The sequence below is a fragment of the Erithacus rubecula genome (genome assembly GCF_903797595.1).
Source record: "Erithacus rubecula genome assembly, chromosome: 29".
In the NCBI taxonomy this organism is placed as follows: Eukaryota; Metazoa; Chordata; class Aves; order Passeriformes; family Muscicapidae; genus Erithacus; species Erithacus rubecula.
Window position 1 is genome coordinate 4,554,573 of NC_136681.1, and position 19,084 is coordinate 4,573,656.

Consider the following 19,084-nt stretch of genomic DNA (forward strand, 5'->3'; position numbering starts at 1 on the left):
AAATCTGACCACGTGCGTGGTCTGGACAGTTCCTGAGCTTGGCCCAGGGGAGCTTTTTCTGGCTCCCTTCTCTCTCCTGTGGCTGATATCCACATTCATGACAATAACGCCAAGAGTAAATTTTAAACTGAAATACAATTGACCAGCAAATACAATTGCTGGCAAACTCTTTTTTATTTGAAAAATTAAGAAACCAGGGAGAAGGAGGAAAAAACCCAAACCAAGTGAAAATGCCAACTCTGGTCTAGGCCACTAAATTGCTTAATACACAATAGCAGATCTCTTAGAAAGCAGCTGCCCAAGAAGGGCTGCTCTTCCAGCAGACCTCTTCCAGACTGCACACAAACTTTTCTGAGCAAATATATCCCTTCATAATGATGTAGCCCACTGCTTCCTAAATCTCTGCCTTGTCATAGCCATTTATTGCTGCCTTTCCCACAGGGACTAACATTTTCCTATTGAATAATGAGGCGCTTTGCACCACACACCATTCTGGCCGTCCCCAGACCTCTGGTGCCCTGTGACAAGCCCAGTCCAATTAACCCTGCCTGTGCCTGGCTCCATTGTTCATCCCAGCAGCCTGCAGCTCCAGCCCTGTCTGCAGCTGGTCCCTGCTCCGTGTGCTCGGGGGACAGGCCAGGGGGCAGCTGACACGTCCCCATGCTGCTGGCCCGTGCTCTCCCTCCCTTCCCACCCTCCCTGCCCACTCTGGGCACACTCTGCCCTGGCTCCTGGTGCTGGAATGCGCCTTTCCCTGCGTGCTGCCCTGGGGAAACAGGCAGCCATGGGATAATAGAATATATTAGCCCCGAGTCCATTCAGGCCCTGGCTCTTTATGAACAAAGCCTGCTAACTGAGCTGATTTTTGCCAAATGACTGGCTTTAGTGCATGAGCAGCAAGTGGAGCCCCCAAATACTGCCATGCAACAAGCACTATTGCCCAGGTTTCATTGTTTTACTCCTGCACTTGAGGGCATGGAGGAGTCACGGCCTTGCCTGCCCTGGCATTTCTTCTCCAGTTTCCCACCACTGCTTTAGCCCCATCCCAGCCCCAGCAGGGGCAGCAGTGATGGGGGAGATGAGACTGACGGGCTGAGGGTCCCTGCAGTCCCTGTTCCAGGCCCACACTTGGTGCCCAAGGCCCCTCTCTGGGCAGATGCCAGCCCACCTGCCATGCCCCACATGGAGAGCCCACCGTGCCACCCTGCAGCAGGACAGCTCTGGGCACTCCCAGGGAGGATTTGCTTCAGGTCAGAGCCCCTCAGCTCACTGAAAGCTGATAGCCCCTGGCAGGGTCAGGTCCCGAGGAGGATGCTGGTTTGCCATGTTTGTTTTCTGGTTTTCTCAGCACATTGCTCCAAGACTCCAATACACCCATGCAGCTAGGAAAACTCCTTCACCCCATGATAAGGGGATGTGCACAGGGAGGTTCTGCAGCCGTGGGGACCCGGTCCATGCCTCAGCCTAGTGCCCAGTGCCCTGGGGCTGCAGGAGACACCTTCACCAAAAGCTGCCCAACAGAAGGGCCAGGGTCAAGGCATGCAGCAATTACAGACAATGTCTCCTGTTTGTGTGAAATTAGCACCAATAAATGCTAAAACTATACGCAACCAACAACAGGTTTACTAGCTAACATGTAAAGGACTACAAGAGCTGATGCCTTCAGCACTGCTGAGACTCTTGACCGTCTGCCCCTAGTCCCAGGAGGGAGCTGATGGCAAATGTTTACAGGGGCTTATAAATATTTATCCTGTAATAACTTGCTGCATTACAGCACATTCTTCTCCATAAGGCTCAGCTTTGCCCTGGACCAGGTGCAGGCTGCTGAGAGGGTCTGTGGCATATATAAAGTTTGCCTGAATAACATACAGCAAGTGTTGGTGTTCAATAAAACAGCAGCAGCCAAGCTGCACGCATGAAAGGCACTGCAAGTAATTCCTTACCCAACAAAAGAAAAATGTGGCTGGGGAGCACAGGTGTGCAGGCGTGTTGGGGTGGGTGCAAACCCCTTCTGCGTTGCCAGAGTAACCTGGGAAGTGCTGCAAGTCACTGGGGAGGTGTAAATCACACTGCTGATGTGGTGGAAGTCTTGGCCCAAGAGTGGCCCTGTGCTGCCTGAGAACATGGGGACCCTCAGCTGCTTTTGTGAGAACCCCAAAGAAGGGAGCAGGAGACTAGCCCACCATGAGGAAACATCTCCTTGTGCTTCTTGCTCTTCAGCAATCCTATCTGCTCTCTTCCCTCTAAAGTTTTTTGAAGCATCTGTCTACTTATTTATTTATCCTTCTCATGCTAAATGATTTGCAAGAACCTAAGATGCCTGTGGTTTGGAAACCATGTGATAATCTCCAAGTTGGACCAGAGATGGAGTTCAGAAGTACTTTCTAACAGGAGTAAATAAACAGATTGGAAAGGCTCCATTGTGTATATTCTAGGTTGCTATTTTCTTAACCCCGTCTCATTAAGATAGATGGAGTTTCTGCTTATTAGTAATTTGGCAAGTTCCTCTTTGTGTACACTCTGCACTTCTCACTAATGATGCTGTGCTTCAGTGATTAACAAAAGAGACTTCCAGCATAGTTAGTGAAAACACAGCTACCACTTGGGCCACTGGGAAACCCAACATTCTGGAGATGCCCTCTGTGGAAGACAAGGAACTGCAGGGAACCCAGAGAAGGAGAAGTTGCTGGTGATAAAACCTTTCCTGACACTCATATAATTTTGAACTGAGTACACCAGTTCTTTGATTTACATGCATAATTGCAGAGCTGACAGAGCCTGTAACAAAGTGATTCAGAGCCCTTCCTCTGCTGTTCTTAAGACACATCCAATGGAGATGAAGCTGGCACTGCTACTGCCTGGATTTACAGCTGGCCATTAAAGTATGTTTACAAGTCTTTAGTACAGTGTACACATCTAGTAAATCATTGACTGAACAAATAGCTCCTCCTGTCCTGCTCCCTCTCTCAGCTTTTCCTACTGCTCTGGTACCTGTGTCAGTGGTGGTGGCCAGCTGATGCAGGTGTGCTGTCACTGATGCTGTTGGACACACACCTACACAAAAACCCATGCAGATCCTCAGCATGAAGGTCAGCTGCTCTGGCCTCACCTCCATGCAGTGAGAGGTATTCTTGCTGGCCTTCTTGCCAGCATGCATTCAAACCCCTTGGTGCCCTCAGCCACACTGCTCTTGAACCTGGCCAGACCAATCTCTTGCACAGGGCAGAGTCCTAAGTGCGTACACAACGAACCAGAGAGGCAGCTGCTCCTTCCTGGGACACTCATGAGAGGAGAGAAGGAAATCAGGGGCCTTCCAGAGGGCCAGCTGGCTGGCATGGGCCACGTGCCACGGCACCCCTGCATGGCCCACCTGCAGCTCCTCTGCAAGCAGTGCTGGCCCTGGCTGGGTCCCCCCAGCACCAAGGGGTCTCACCACGGCAGGAAAGCCAGGGCTGGCAGGGCTTGGGTTTGCTGCACAGAAAGAGTGGAAGAAAAGCAAGATGGAAACAGAGCACAGCCCCAAGTACATGGGAAACAACATCCCTTTTCCCTGGCACCAGGAAGCATTGCACACAGCCCATGCACAGACTGCACTGGAGCCTTCCTTGCAGCAGGAAAAAATGCTGGGTTTGGTGTTTTACTGAGCATGGCAGTGGCTGGGGGGCAGCAGGAGCTCGGGCCCCCACCGTGGCTCATTGTGCCATACACAATAAGCATCTGGCCAGCTGTGCAGTCATCTGTGGCCAGACCCTCACTCTTGTGGCCACAGAGCTGGGCAAAGGCCAAAGGGTAAAGGGCAAACCACAGGAGCAGAAACAAAGCTAGATCAGCTCATTCATGCAGACCTTTTCAGGAGCTCCTGGTGGCAGGATGAGCAGCCACAGGAGTGCAGGGCTCGTGTGTGAGGGGCCATCAGGCTGCCGGGTCCTGTGCAGACACTTGGCACTGAAAAGCTGCAGGATCCTGGAGGGATCCACAAGGATCAGGGAAGTCTCCAGCTCCTGGCCCTGCTCTCCTGCCTGAGGATCCAACCCTGTGCCTGAGAGCGTTGTTCAAGGGCTTGAGCTCTGTAGGCTTGGAGCAGTGACCACTGCTCTGGGGAGCCTGACCACCCTGTGGGGGAAGAACTTGCCTCACTTCTCATTGTCACCCCCTCACCACCAGGTACAGCACCCACCTGTGCTCAAATCCTACTGCAGTATCCTCAAAGTTAAGGTTTTATTTAAGTGCTTTTCTGAAAAAAACTTGTCAAGAGAAATGCCTGCAAGGCAAGGCCAGTCCTGCTCTCCTTGCTCTTTCTAACAATGAGAAAATGGAGTGGCTTTGCCCCAAGGCAGCTTCGATTTTGGATTGAGAGAGAGGAGCCTGGATGCTCTCCTTCCATCCCCACATGCAGCTGGTGCCAGTGCTGGCTTCTGAGGTAGATTTTGAGATGTTGACTTAAGGCTGATTCCCAGGGGTACAACATGTTGCCTCTCAATTTCAGATTTTAATGGACTGACAGGGTGTCTGGGAAGGAGGAGAGGGAAACAGAATTTTCCTTTCCCCATAAATAATTTTATGAAATATTTTAAAAGAGATTTAAAGAAGAATTTCTTCCCTCCCTCCCCCCTTTCTCAACCGTACTGTGCATTTTAAACTGCTGGTGGAAGGGAATTAATTAGCACAGGCAGCGGAGCCCAAAGCTCTGCAGAGCCCGACTTCTGCACAATGGAGATCCAACGCTTTCTCCCCTGCCTGGGAAACACATGCCCAAAATCCAAGTACATACATTTTTTCTAACCTAATTCATTTTGTAGATTGATGGAGAAAATCCATAGCAAATATTTATGACTTTGCAATAAATAACCCTCACAGAAGTTACAAAAGAGTTCTGGCGAGTCTCAAGGTAACTTTCAGCGAATTCAGGGGTCAGGGCAGACTGGGATACTGAGCCCATAGTGCTCGAGCCTTTAGCTCATCTGTTTTGAATTATTGGTATTACTCAGTGCAGCATTGCTCTCAATGGAGTAGCTGTGCTGCGAGTCCATGCCATATTTTATTTCTATGGCAGGAGAGAAGCTTCAATAACTGTTAGTTGTGCTCCATTGTAGGGCACAAAAGAAGGCAGGTCCCAGCAGGGAGGGGCTGGTGCTGCTGGCCAGGGAAGGTGCCTGGGACGGAGCTTTCAGCTGCCAGTTCTCGTGGGCTGGGGGCTGCTGCAGAGGGCAGAGCCCCAGTCTGGGGTAGTTGATGTGCTGGGGGCTGCTGCAGAGGGCAGAGCCCAGTCTGGGGCAGATGATGTGCTGGGGGCAGCTGATGTGCTGGGGGCTGCTGCCCTCCCCTCGCACCTTCGTTAGCCCTTAATCAGCAGGCGGAAGGAGCAGCTCCGCGGGCTCGGCTCCTTTCAGCCTTTCAGAAAACAGGGTCAGACGTGTCTTCTGACCTGTGACCTGTCGCTTCCCTCCTCGCCATAATTATCTAATACAGCGCTCTCCCTGCCAAGTACAATGAAACAATTTGTCACTTCAATTGTCTGTCAGTCAACACTGGGGCCTTTTCAACAGGCCAACACATGTTTTTTGAGAGCTTGTCAGCAAGGGCTGTCTGGCCAGGCACATAACCATGGAAAATGGAACCTTTGTTAATTCTGGTTCTTAGAAAAGTAAATCCATTCACTTGTTTTTTTCAGGCCTTCAGTTTGGAATTTGCACAAGAAGCTGAATTGCCCGTGATCCCTAAATGATTGGTCAGAGGATTTGCATGAGGAAACAGAAATTAATTATTCTTTTCTTTTCTTTTTATTTTCTGTAATTGTGTGTTTAGAAATGAGATTACATTCTACAGCAGCACGAGGGGCTGAGGGGGGAATTGCTTTGCATTTGTTTAGCTCCTTAAGAGTTAAGATCACCTAATCGTTTCAAGCATTTCCTAAGATTCTCTCTCTCTTTTTCTGCTTTAATGACCAAACAAAGATTGTGCTACTTCCCGGGGAACTTTTCTGGCAGCTGAGCTCAGCAGTGGGAGCCAGGGGCTTATCCCTCTGCAGAAATAGTCTTAGAATCACACAATCACTGAGGTTGGAAAAGACCTCTAGGGTCACTGAGTCGAGCATTAACCGGCTCGGTGCTGCCAAGGTCTCCGTGCTGCTTTCGGCTCGCAGGGCACAAGGTGCAGAGCCCGGGGCTTGTGGTGGCTCCGTGTGCTGGAGGAAGGTCAGGGCTCCAGCCAGCCCGGCAGGAACTGCTGGCTGCCCCATCCTCAGCTCTGCTCAGCACAGGCTGGCTCTGGGAACATCTCAGTGGCATCACCGGAGCTGTCAGGACACAGACCTGCCAGTTCTGAGCCCCGCAGGCAACTCCTGGTCAGACAGTAAAACTGGCAACTTTGTTGATAGCACAAACTGGTGGAGACAAAAATAAAACTTCATTTTTGGTGCTACTTAGAGCTTCCTTTTTTGTTTGTTTGTTTTGAAAGCAGCACCCTTTGAAATTGTCACTTTTGTTTTGATACACATATGAAATCCTACTGAATATTTAATACAAGACATACAATACAAGATACCTCCATTTTCAGGTGTTCATCATTTTGTTATGTGGAAGTTTGTGGTTTTGGAATATTTTATTTTAAGAACATTACAGAAATACTGGATGGCCCCTACTCAATTTCAAATGCCATTCAAATGCTTGAATGAAAACTTCTCCAGATTTGGCTTTCCAGAATACCCCCGTTCCGACCTAACTTAAACCATACTGGAACCAGCTAAAGGTTAGAAGACACCATCCATCTGGTACAGTGTTTTAAGCAAAATATTTCTGAGTGCAGCCTGTCAACACACCCTCCCTCATAGGCCTCGTCAGGGCCCAGGGGTGGCTCCAGAGCCACTGCAGCCTCGGAGCCAGGCACAGGGAGCAGAGCCAGCTCTGCACCAGCACTGGGACACTGAGCACCACCCAAAGCAGCTCCTCTGTGCAGGAGCTCACTCCCTTGGCCTGCCTGCCAAAAACCTCCTGCTTACCATCTCCAGCCGATCGAGGGGACGCAGCTGCAGCAGCAAATGATGACGTTCAAGTCCCAAACACTTTCATCCCTTTGCTTTTTATTCACCAAGTGATGGGGTTTATCAGTTGTTTACATAAACAGGTCTCTGACTGGCACCCCAGCAGAGCCTGCTCAGCTGGCACGGAGCAGGACACGGGGACAGCAAGGACAGCAGGACACGGGGACAGCAGGGACAGCAGGACACAGGGACAGCAGGACACGGGGACAGCAGGACACGGGGACAGCAGGGACAGCAGGACACAGGGACAGCAGGACACGGGGACAGCAGGACACGGGGACAGCAGGGACAGCAGGACACAGGGACAGCAGGACACGGGGACAGCAGGACACGGGGACAGCAGGGACAGCAGGACACAGGGACAGCAGGACACGGGGACAGCAGGGACAGCAGGACACGGGGACAGCAGGACACGGGGACAGCAGGGACAGCAGGACACAGGGACAGCAGGACACGGGGACAGCAGCGGTGCCGCTCGCAGCCCGCACTGCGGCCCCAGGACACAGAGCGCGGGTGTGACACTGCCCGAGCTCTCTGCTGCTCGCCCGGTTTGACTCCCCGGTTTAGCCCCCCGGTTTTCACAGTGACCTGTGCCCTCGCTGCCGCTGGGCACCTCAGAGCTCCCGGGCAAAGGGCGACAGGGCGCCAACACATCCCGCGTGCGCACCGAGCTGAGCTAAAGCAGCGGGAGCCTCGGTCTGTTCGCAGCGGCTCCGGCTCCCAGGAAAAGGCACGAAGGGAGGCCGGGCCGGGAGCGGGGGAATGTCACACGGGCTGAAGGCTGAGGGGCAGCCGCGCACCGACAGACATGGCTGCTGCTGCGCATGCGCGCTCCTGCTGCTCCGCGGCCCGGGGCGCCTGGCGGCACTTCCGCCCTCACCCGGCGCCCGGCATCGCCCCGCGGCTTTGCGACAGCCGTAAGTGCGCGGGGCGCGCGGCGGAGCTGCGGGACCGGACCGGACCGGACCGGACCGGACGGGGCGGCGGCGGCGCCATGAGGCCGCAGCAGGCGCCTGTGTCGGGCAAGGTGTTCATCCAGCGCGACTACAGCGGCGGGACGCGCTGCCAGTTCCAGAGCAAGTTCCCGGCCGAGCTGGAGAACAGGGTGAGGCGGGGCGGGCCGGCGGCGGGCGCGGCGCTCGGAGCCCGCACGGCGGGCAGGGCTCGGCCGGGCCGGGCCTTACGCCGCGGTGGGAGCGGTTCCGCCGGTTCCCCGAGCGCGGGGGGCAGCTCCTGCAGCAGTCTGAGCCGAGGCCGCTCCGGGGCAGAGCGGGCGCGGTTCCCCCGTGTCCCCGTCCCGGACCGTGGCCGGTGTCGGCACCAGAGCGGAACGCGCTCGTTGTGGCCGTGCGAACAGCAGCCGCTCTGTGCGCTCAGCTGTTAACGTTGTGCTCTCCCTTGAAATCCTGCCCATCCTGCCGAACCCGCTTGGAGCCCTCGCAAATGCTGTCTCAAGTTCTCTGGTTTTGCTCAGTGCTATCCGATGTGGTATCTTAAGCTGGCAGTCAAACAAACACGCCTTCCTGCTCTCTGCCTCGGGTTTTTTCTGTTCCTTGTGCCTTTGTTGTGTTTTGTTGAGGCGGTGTTTGGTCAGCACTGCAGCAGCAGCGAGGCACTGTGGGAATGGAGTGTCCATCCACTCCTCCTGTTCATTTTAACCCAGCACATCCCCGTGTGTGAACTCCGTTTTTTCCCAGTTGAATTGCACATTTGCTGAAGTGCATTGCTCTGAATGGTTTTGTGTCCACATTGTGTTTGAATTCAGAGCCAGCCTGAGCACAGGACAGATGTGTAATGAAGAGCTGCAGGTCTGTAACTGTGTTTCAGGCTGGGGCTGTGAGCACACTGCAGATGGTCCATGAGTGGAGCTGGATGTTCAGGGCACTGGTGAGTTCTGAAGGGTGCAGCCGACAGCCCCGCTTGCTTTTCTTGCAGATTGACAGGCAGCAGTTTGAGGAGACAGTCCGGACACTGAACAACCTCTATGCAGAAGCTGAAAAACTCGGGGGCCAATCTTATCTTGAGGGTTGTCTTGCCTGCCTGACTGCCTACACCATCTTCCTGTGCATGGAGACACACTATGAAAAGGTGTGTGCTTGTTTCCCCTTCAGCCTGCAGGCAAGCATTTGGTTCTTGGTGGGTTTCCTGTGACTTGCAGTGTTTTGGTACAGATTCTGTATGGATGTACCTCAGAGATGCTGCACTGGTCAGTTTGGGTGCCACGGGGGCCACCCTGAATCCTGGCAAGTGCCTGCACTGTGAGGAGCCATCAAACCAGCTGTGTGTTTGTTCTCACGGTGCCGTGTCTGTGATATCGTTGGAAAGGAAACACTTGTGACTCCTCTGCTGTTTCATTACCAGGTTCTAAAGAAAATTGCTAAGTTCATTCAGGAACAGAATGAGAAGATCTACGCTCCTCAGGGCCTTCTGCTGACAGACCCTATTGAAAGAGGATTAAGAGTTGTATCCTTCTGAGGCTTCTGACATTGTCTCCTGCCTTGTGCTCCTCGTTTGTCTCAGTGAGGCTCCTCTGCTCATGCTTGATCTGTGATACACAGTCAGTAATTCGTCTTGTTGCTCTTTTTTGTGTCCTGGTCTCCAGTCAGGTTTTAGTATGTTAAGAGTTGGTTTTCCTGCCTTTTTCTGGCTATGTTTTCATAGTCTCTTTGTAGTGTATTTCCCTAACAGCTTTTCTGTGCAGATTGAAATTACCATTTATGAAGACAGAGGTTTGACCAGTGGAAGATAGAACTATGGCATCTCAGGTACGTGTTACCCTTAGATCAGTCTCAACATCTTTCTGTGCTCAGAGGATTTGGTGCTGTCATGCTGAGAGTTTATCCCACCCTTGTATGTAATCAAAGACTGTTCACATAAATCTCTGTGGACCAGCTCTTCTTGGAAGTAAAAATATCAGTACTGGGCATGATGTTGCTGAACATTACCTTGGAGAAATTTGAGTTTTGATTGTGTAAATATGCTAGCTTGTGCTATATTATGTCCAGAATTCTTCTCAAGTTGGTAAAAGATGGACTCTGTCCCTGGGTGTATTCTAGCATACAGAGCCTTTTTGTTGCAGTTTTTCACTTGGCTGCTGTCCTAGTTATCATGCTGATGCCTTTACTTGTGATGCTTTCAGGTAAGAAAAAGCTCTGCTGGGAGGCTCTCAGTTCTCCAGACGCTGTGGGACGAGTCACAAAGTGAAGAGTGTTCACAGGACTTGGGCCCACACTCGTTGTATCCAGTACAGCCCACCAAAATTACTGTCTGTGCCTTTGCTTTTGGAAAGCTTGGGATTGGCTCCTTTGTTAGGTGTTCTGGGATGGGAGTGTTAAGTTTGAACTGTTGGCAAAAAGGAGTGGGAAATATTTATGCCTCTTTTGAAAAAGAAACAAACAGTAAAGTTCTTTATTTTTTAATTTTTTTTTACAAATGAAACCAAGAGTCCTGGGTTCTGCTTGTGGTGCTCACCATAACACATGTTAATTTGCTCCTCCTGCCACACTCTTCCTGCAGCTGTAGAAAGGTTTGTGTAGGGGAGCTTTTGGTTTGATTTAGGAAGAGTTTCTAACCATATGAAACTTCTTTTCTAGATGATAGCTCACCGGTGGACTTGCTGTACCAAGATTCCCCTACCTCCTACTTTAGAGCATCATTCCTTTCTCTGCTGCCAGATCCACAGTGCCATCTACTACAAGGACTAACTTCCTCAAACTGCTGCCCTGGGGGTGACCTGGCTGCTCAGCATCCACTTTGCAGTAGATTTAGAAGCAACAGGATCACTTTTATTTGGTTTGTCTTTTGTTTTTTTTTTTTTTCTCAAGAAAAGGCAGAAGTGGTACAGCTGTGTTCTCTTTGAAGGAAATGGGGCCTTCAGCCCGACAGAGGTTTAGTGTTAGTCCTGTGAGTGCAGTGCTGTTCTTCCCTGGTTTAAACCCTTCTGTGTGTCAGTTGGGCTTTGGAAAGCTCCAGCTCGAAGTTGGGAATTTGCCTCCAGTTGAGTGTTAGAATGCAGAGATGTACAGTGCCTCTTCCCAGTGAGGAGTGACTCAAGGCAATGTCTGTTGTGCTGGTCCTTGTGGAAAACCAAAAGGCAAAGTGTTCTTGTGTGAATGTCTTGGTTATCCCTGGAGGGGCGGTGTAGCCAGACTCCAACCCTGGTGATTTTTCTGCCCTGTGTCTGTGCTGTTGTTAGCCTCATCAGTGCTCACCAGGAGGGGCCTGGTCACCTAAAAACAGTGAGCACAGTAAAGTGGATGCTGAGCCAATAAAAATAACAATTCCTACCCTTCTCTGATTAATATGTGAAGCGTAAAACTGTTTCTTTATGGATTTCTTACATATAATTTATAGGAAAACATCGATTTGACAAATTGTAGGGTACTGTGTAAGATGGATTTCTGAATTCTGTCTGCTGCACACATTGAGGAGTTGAGCTGTGAGTTCCTTAGCGCGCCCGTGCATTGCTCAGCAGTTCCTGCACGATCCCAGCTGGCTGAATTCCCTCTCGGTCCTTTCCCGTGTCCAAGCCCGGTGTCCTGGTGGCGGGGCCGAGTGTCGGTGCGCAGCTGGGCAGGAGCTCGGCAGCTGAGACGCTCGGCGGGGGCGGAGGGGCTGCGCTGCCGCTGCTGCTGCCGCTGCTGCCGCTGCAGGTGCCAACGCCGGCCGTGCAACTCCGGGCTCGTTCATCGCCGCTGGGGGTGTGGGATTTGATGAGTATTTTCATTGTATAAAATTTGTTTTTTCTAAACTGTAACAGTGTTTGCCTTTCACAGCTGTTGCAATATTGGCAGATGTACTGATGGATCAGTAAACCTTTTCTTAAACTGTGTGCAGGTGTGTTCTGGCGGGGCTGCGGCCGCTGTGGCGGGGTGTGCTGGGCCCCGATTGGCTGAGGCAGCCGTAGCGTCACTCCCCTCTGATTGGCCCAGAGTGGGGCCTGACGCTGCTCCCTGATTGGTCCGGGCGGCTGCAGGCCGATCCACCTGACCGCCAGAGAAGCTGCATTTCCTGCCCGCCTGCCGATTGGCCGGAAAGCGCCGATTGTTTCAATGCCCCTCCTGATTGGCCGGAGCAGCGCGGGTTGTTTCAATGCCCCTCCCGATTGGCCGGAAAGCACGGATTGTTTCAATGCCCTTCCTGATTGGCCGGAGGAGCGCGGGTTGTTTCAATGCCCCTCCTGATTGGCCGGAGCAGCGCGGGTTGTTTCAATGCCCTTCCTGATTGGCCGGAGCAGCGCGGGTTGTTTCAATGCCTCTCCTGATTGGCCGGAGCAGCGCGGCCCCTGAGTGGCCGAGCAGCCGCAGCGTGATTCGCCGTCCGTGCTCCCGGGCTGCTGCGCCTGCGCCGCCCGCGCGGCTGGCGGGAGCGATGGCGGCCGCGGCCGGGGCGGACTCGGACAGCGAGGAGCTGGTCCTCACCCCAGCACAGCTGATCCACTGCCTGGAGCAGGTGCCGTGGCGCGGCGAGGGCTCGGGCCGGGGGGAGCGTGGCTTGCTGGGCGCGCTGGAGCAGCGTGGCGCGGCGGGGCCGTAGCCGTGTTTCTTCCCTCCCGCGGGTGAGGCTGTGAAGCCGAGGTCTCCCTTTCACTGACAGCGTGCCTTGTTTCAGGCCTGGCTGAATGAGAAGTTTGCTCCAGAGCTGCTGGAAAGCAAGCCCGAGGTGATCGAGTGTGTTGTGGAGCAGCTGGAGCATATGGTAGGTTGTGCAGCTGGGCGGCCCCGCACCTCAGGCCGTAGGCGCCCGGCTCCCTGGCAGCGGCGGGGTCTGCTGCCTTCGCTCCCACACAAAGCTTCGCCAGCTTCTTTCAGCTTGCCTTGGAGAGGGGCTCAGCTGCGAGCAAGCAGTGTGCTTTGGGTTGTCGAAAGCAGCTGTAGTCTGATTTTCTGGGTTCTATATACAAAGCTTGTCTTTCTCTCTGTTTCTCGTTGTTTGACATTTCAGCCATTTAATTTCTTGTTGCTTTTTCTTGCAGGAAGCAAACCTGAAACGGGCGAAGAGAGGAGACCTGAAGGTCAGTGTCCACCACATGGAGATCGAAAGGATCCGTTTCGTGCTCAGCAGCTACTTGCGCTGTCGACTGGTGAAGGTGATGCTTGCTGCCCAGCCCGCAGGGGGAAAGGGTCATTTCAGGAGAGATTTTTACCTACAAAGAGCTTCCTGCCTCAGCACAGCATTTAATGAAAGCATGTTCTCTGTCTGTTCTCCGAAATGTGACTCAAATGAATTTCCTGGGCACACTTTCGTAGTGTAATGGAGATCACACAGTGTTGATCACAACGTTGTGAGTGCTGTTGGCACAGCTGAATGCTGTCCCATTCTGCCAGTCCTGCTGGGTGCATGCAGGGTTGTATAGCTTGGTGCTCCCGGGTGGTGCCACAGTTCAGGAGCAAGGATTTGGGCAGGCCTGTGACTGCTCCTGCAGTTTGTGGGGAATCCAGTGGAGAGTGAGGGTTTGAACACTGAACTTGGGGGAGAGATCTGGATCATTCTTCTGGATTGTGTTCCAATACTAGATAGAGAAGTTTTTTCCCCACATCCTGGAGAAGGAGAAATCTCGAGCTGAAGGGGAGCCCTCCATTTTATCACCAGAGGAGTTTGCTTTTGCTAAAGAGTGAGTAGGTTTTCAATGTATCTTCCTCTCCTTTTATAGATTATAGAAATTTACCTATGTGTTTTGCTGAAGTGCTTCAGACTGTGAGCCTTAGACTGGTGTGAAGAAAGAATGTGTGTGTCTTACCAGGAGGTTTCCTTACGGGCTGGAAAGGAACAGAAACAAAATAACTTTGGTGACTTTGAGTCAATTACCAGGGCAGGCCAACAGCCTGTCTTTGGCTATGGGATGAGAGTCAATACTCTCCCTGCAGATTTGTATTTGATTAACCAAGTCAATACTTCAATGTTTTGTTTCAGGTACATGGCAAACACAGAAGCTTACCTGAAAAATGTGGCCCTAAAACACATGCCACCTAACCTGCAGAAAGTGTCTCTCCTAAAGTCAGGTGAGTCCACCCAGACATCAGAGTAACCGGAAAATTGTGGAAGAAGGTGAAGTGTGGGAAAAGCCCCAGGGAGCCCCAAATGCAAGGGCTACTCCTGCACTTGCTGCTCAGTTGAAATAAGGTTGATATGATAATGTTGTGACGTGGCCCCATGCTGCTGCTGGGGGATCATGCTGGCCCCTGCTGTCAAGTCCTGTCCTACACTGACATGACACTGAGCACATGCATCTGGTTAGAAATGTCTGGTGTTCCCTTTGCTGGCTATAAGTTTGCTTCCTGCCAGACCCCTCAGTATTCTGCAGAGGAGCATAAGTGAGAGCTGAGCTTGTGCTCTCAATTTGTTATCTGCAGTTCCAAAGCCCAACCTGGACTCCTTTGTGTTTCTGAGGGTGTTGGAGCGGCAGGAGAACATCCTGGTGGAGCCAGAGAGCGATGAGCACAGGTGGGTGGGCATTTCAGACTGTGGCACAGGTGCAGTGTCACTGAGGGGTGGGCTGCAGCTCCTGTCCCCCATCTCTGCAGGGAGTATGCCATCAATCTAGAGGAGGGCTCGCAGCACCTGATCCGCTACAGAACCGTGGCCCCTCTGGTGGCTTCAGGAGCCGTGCAGCTCATCTGAGGGAGAGGTGAGTGTGGTGGGAGGAGCAGATACTGCACGCCTCCCCTGCCCAACCCACCACAGTGGGGCTGGCGAGAGCTCCCCATGGGGCTGCCTGGGACAGGTCCCCTCCCAGGCACAGGTCCCCAGTGGCACAGCAGGCAGAGCACAGTGGCACTAGAGGTGAGTACCACAGGGCTGTACCACAGGGCTGTTCATTGCCCCACAGCTCCTGATTGCCTGTGACATCCCAGCATACAGCCACACACTCCTTACTCTGGCACTCGTGGCTGAGGAAGGCTGTGTCATAGGCAGTGTCTGGAAGGCTTCAGTGTGTAGCTGCTGGGATGCTTTGTTTAGGAGCAGTGGCAGATAGCATCACTAAAATGGAACAACTGTCATCATGGGGTCAGGAGAAAGGAACTTCTGCTGTGTGTCATCTGAATACCCTCCCTGCAGAGGATGAGGGGTTCTGGAAGAGCTCCAGGTTGCATTTGTGAGATTGACACTGTCAGACTGCCTTCTGCTGAAACCACTGCTAAGGGAAGTGGGACATGCAGTTCAGTTTTGCTGGTCACGCAAAGCAAAAGCTCCTCTGGCCCTGCTGACCTCTTCTAGTTGGAGCAGGAGCCAGGGTGTTCTGTGGTACCTCAGCTCAGAACCTGTCAAGTGTGTGGGCATACAAGGGCTTGTGTTCATCAGGGCAGGGTCTCTCTTTCCTGCAAGGTCTGTGTGAGGGGTGTCTGGAGAGCATCTTCCTCTACAAGGCTGGGGTGACACAGGCCATCTTGTAGTGTGAGAGGCTTTGCATGTGTGGTTTATAGTCTTCCTAATTAATCCATTTAGGTAAAGACGATTCTTTCAAGTATAGACATTAGAGGGGGCTGGGTTTAATCCTTAGGAATCAGTAGCATGTTCCTCTGGACAGCTCCCCAGGAACGGCTTGTGAATTGTGTCCTGCCCGTATTTACAGCCAGACAACTTCACAGAGGTGACTGAAGCTTCCAGACAAAATCCTTGTTAATCTGCTGCTGTGAAAGTGTGTTCCACAGGATCTGCCTGAGGAGTGTGTGGGGGCATGTCTGCAGGCTTTCTCCTTGGCCTTGTTCAGTCTGACTGAATGCTTGTCCAGACAGTTTGTACTTCTGCACAGCTGCGTGTCAGCTGCAACAGTGTGAGTGTGAGGGGCAGCTGTCCTCTTCTGCTGCCTGAACTTTAACTGACCTGGTGGTTTCCACAGTGCCTTTGGTGTAGCTCGTCTCTGGAGCTTGCAGCTGGCACATGGCTGTTTTTTCACAGGCTAGTGGAGATGGCAAATAGGCTGAGATCAGTCAGGCTCCAAGTGAGTCAGTTGTGGCACGCCTGAAAATGCTACCTGCCTTGTCTTTTTGTGACTAAACACCAGGACATCTGGGGAGCTGCTAACACTGCACCTCTGTTCTGGGGGAAGGAGAAGTGTCCAAAGCTTATTGAGAAAATGATGGTGTTGGCTTGTACTTTTAGATGGAGGAGAAGACACAGCAGTGCATCCACCTTAACCTGCGCTGCTGGGAGAGAATGGGTAGAGTTAGGAGCAGGTTTTCCAGGATTCACGGGTTCTGCTGTTAAACTTGGGGTCAAATACATTCCTTGTTCTCTGCTCTCTCCCAGGTGGAAATAGCTTGGGTTTACTTAGTGATTAGTTCTGAATGCAAAGTTGGTGGATGGTAGAAGAGGTCACGGGGAGGGCACTGATGGTGAAATGTTGCCATGTCCCTGCCAAAGCCAGAGCTGCTCTCCTGGGCACCAGGGAAAGGGACAAGTGGTTTCTTTGCTAGGAAGACTCATGTTTGTGTTGGCTACCCTAGGTCATTGAAGTGGGGGGGTTTGCACTGTCAGCCCAAGACGATGTGTGGAAAGGATGTTTTTGCATAATGTTTTTGCCAGCTGGGCACTGGGTTCAAGCTCACTTTGGCCATCCTGTGAAAGGTATCTTGCATTGTGCTGCAGACATTCAGACCTGGTGGTGATGGAGAGCTATATAGAAACATTGATAGGTCAGTCAGCTGTGTCATGAGCTGATGAAAATCTGTGCTGTCAGCAGGAACAATCAGAGCTGCTTAACATAAATGGCTAGACAGCTCTGGGGAGATTAGCAAGGAGTACAAGGCAGGGGTGATCTGATTTAGGTGACAGTCTTTACTGTCAAGGAGTCACATGCAAGCTGAACAGTGAGGCTGATTTTGAATATAGATGTCAGGGACACCACACTATATCTTGCGTGCTTGGGTGTGAGCAAATTGAGCCGAGGGTCTGGGGTTTTTTTCTGCTTAGACACCCTGGAAATAGATGTCTTTGGAGAAGCATGTGAAAAGGGGTTTATAAAACAAGTTCAAAGCTCCCCCATTAAAGATTAAGTAAGAGGAACATGCTCCTCTTTCTCCCAGAGCTGCTACGTGCCGGTGCTGATGGTTGCACACATACTGGTGCTCCAAAAGCACTCGTGGCTCTCTGGCAGCGGGGCCCGTTCGTGTGCTGTTTCCCCCGTTAGCCGATCCCGGCGCGGCAGAAGGCGGCGCCGGGCCCCGTCCGCGGGCTGGTACCCGGGCCCGGTCCCGGTCCCGGCAGCTCTGCGGGCGCGGCGGGGCTCGCGCCGGGGGTGGGGCGGCGCGGGCCCGGCCCCATTGGCCGCTCGCAGCGCGGCGCCGGCGCTGATTGGCTGGCGCGGGGTGTCCCGGCCGCGGGCGCGCTCGGGGCTCCAGTGCTGCCGAGCCGCCGCGGCGGGAGCGGGGCCGGGCGGGACGCGATGAGCTGCGGCGAGTGAGCGGAGCGGGGCCGGGCGGGACGCGATGAGCTGCGGCGAGTGAGCGGAGCGGGGCCGGGCGGGACGCGATGAGCTGCGGCGAGTGAGCGGAGCGGGGCCGGGCGGGACGCGATGAGCTGCGGTGGGAGCGGAGAGGAGCGGGGACGGGCGGGGCGGGGGGCTCTCCGGGCCGCGCTGCCTGACCCCCTCTTCGCCTCTAGGCTTTTCCAGGTGTGCAGCGGGCGGGCTGTCGCGCCCCCAGCCATGCCCGTGGACCTGGCCGTGCGGCTCTGCCTGAGCCACTCGCCCCCCATCCGCAAGCTGCTGAGCTCCTACGAGGAGCTGCGGGGCAACCGAGGCCGTAAACCCCTGCGATCCTGTCTCAACCAGAAGCTGAGCACAGAACCTGAGCCAGAGCGGCGAGACAGTAGCAAGAGCTGCAAGGGCCAGAAGAAGAAGCGGGTTGTGTTTGCTGATATGAAGGGGCTCTCACTGACAGCTGTCCGCTTTTTCTCAAAGATTGAGGAGGACCTCTGTGATTTGCAGCATGCCCTGTCAGACCTTGCCTCTTTCCGACCTAGGCTGTGGGACTTGCGCCCAGAAGTGTGCAGGTATGTGCTGGACTTCCCACAGCCGTCTGCAAACTACGTGGCTTTCCGCAACAGCCTGCACAGCAACTTCGTCTGCCTGGAGAGCTGTCTGATCCAGGACCGTGCTCTGTCAGGGACAGTGAAGGTTAGGAACATCGAGTACGAGAAGAAAGTGATGGTCCGCATCACCTTTGATGGCTGGAAGAGCTTCCGGGAGATCTCTTGCCAGTACATGCACAGCACCTACGGCTCAGCTGACACTGACATCTTCTCTTTTGAATTTACCCTGCCCAAGCCATCCATTTCCCATAGGGGCACAGAGTTCTGCATCTCCTTCCAGTGTGGACAAAAGATCCACTGGGACAACAACCACGGGAAGAACTACAAGATCCGCCACGTGGGCATGATCTGCCCTGCCTCTCATGCTGTCAAGAGTGCCAGCAGGGCTTGGGAGCATCTTGGCACCTCCGGGGCTGCTGCTCTAGTCCTTTCTCACCTGCAGACCTGGCGGCACTCAGACACCCAAGCTCCTTATTGGTAGAAAGGCAGTGTGGGGAGAGATGTAGGTCCCCTCCCTGTCCCAACTGGTACAAGGGCTGCTCACAGTTTTGTTAGCTCCTTCATGGTCTGCTGCTCTGTGCAGCTGCCAGTCTCTGCAGAAGCTTCTTCACATCTTGCAGCTGCTACAGAGGCTGGAAGCTGCTGCTTGCAGTAACTCCTGCGTGTAGGTTCTCAGGGCAACAGGAGAGTGGGGCAGTGACACGGGAGCGGCTGTGGGCTGGGCCCGCGGCCATGTCAGAACCACCCCGGGGCTATGCTGCCCCAGTGCCTTGTGAGGAGGGAACACGGTCCTGGCGCTGCCGGGGCCTCCCGCTGCAGGCGCTCTCCAAGCCGCGTCCCCAGAAGGACTCACCCCGGGGTTGCTGGGCCGGGAGCGCGGGGTGCCTCCGCTCGATGGTGCTGTAACGGGGAGTTAATAAAGTGAGGGCGCTTCGCGACTCGTGCCTCTGCTCCGCCTGCCCGGGGGTGGGGCCGGGCCCTCAGCCGCCGGCGCGGGAACGGCGCGCTCGCGCG

At 53.6% G+C, this 19,084-nt stretch overlaps 2 protein-coding genes and 1 pseudogene across 3 annotated transcripts; all 3 read left to right on the top strand.

The window, feature by feature from the left end:
- The first annotated feature begins 7,897 nt into the window (after nt 1-7,897).
- Nucleotides 7,898-11,870, top strand: GOLGA7 (golgin A7). The gene is made up of 5 exons (XM_079328849.1): nt 7,898-8,144; nt 8,975-9,127; nt 9,401-9,502; nt 9,741-9,804; nt 10,633-11,870. The coding sequence occupies exons 1-4, from the start codon at nt 8,034-8,036 to the stop codon at nt 9,786-9,788; spliced, it is 414 nt and encodes a 137-aa protein (XP_079184975.1). The 5' UTR covers nt 7,898-8,033; the 3' UTR covers nt 9,789-9,804; nt 10,633-11,870.
- A 434-nt stretch (nt 11,871-12,304) lies between these two features.
- GINS4 (GINS complex subunit 4) lies at nt 12,305-14,666 on the top strand. The gene is made up of 7 exons (XM_079328842.1): nt 12,305-12,490; nt 12,650-12,736; nt 13,014-13,127; nt 13,555-13,652; nt 13,952-14,040; nt 14,392-14,482; nt 14,563-14,666. The coding sequence occupies exons 1-7, from the start codon at nt 12,410-12,412 to the stop codon at nt 14,657-14,659; spliced, it is 657 nt and encodes a 218-aa protein (XP_079184968.1). The 5' UTR covers nt 12,305-12,409; the 3' UTR covers nt 14,660-14,666.
- A 2,959-nt stretch (nt 14,667-17,625) lies between these two features.
- LOC306813413 (protein phosphatase 1 regulatory subunit 3C-B pseudogene) lies at nt 17,626-19,008 on the top strand (annotated as a pseudogene). The gene has a single exon. The product of its transcript is annotated as a protein phosphatase 1 regulatory subunit 3C-B pseudogene (transcript).
- The last annotated feature ends 76 nt before the right edge of the window (nt 19,009-19,084 follow it).

What these genes read in the sequence shown, in the direction of transcription:
- GINS4 (XM_079328842.1), top strand. Translation starts at nt 12,410, where the DNA reads ATGGCGGCCGCGGCCGGGGCGGACTCGGACAGCGAGGAGCTGGTCCTC. An exon ending in GAGTTTGCTTTTGCTAAAGA is followed by an intron (nt 13,653 to 13,951) that starts GTGAGTAGGTTT and finishes GTTTTGTTTCAG; the next exon opens with GTACATGGCAAACACAGAAG. An exon ending in CCAGAGAGCGATGAGCACAG is followed by an intron (nt 14,483 to 14,562) that starts GTGGGTGGGCAT and finishes CCATCTCTGCAG; the next exon opens with GGAGTATGCCATCAATCTAG.
- GOLGA7 (XM_079328849.1), top strand. Translation starts at nt 8,034, where the DNA reads ATGAGGCCGCAGCAGGCGCCTGTGTCGGGCAAGGTGTTCATCCAGCGC. An exon ending in CGGCCGAGCTGGAGAACAGG is followed by an intron (nt 8,145 to 8,974) that starts GTGAGGCGGGGC and finishes CTTTTCTTGCAG; the next exon opens with ATTGACAGGCAGCAGTTTGA. An exon ending in TGGAGACACACTATGAAAAG is followed by an intron (nt 9,128 to 9,400) that starts GTGTGTGCTTGT and finishes TTTCATTACCAG; the next exon opens with GTTCTAAAGAAAATTGCTAA.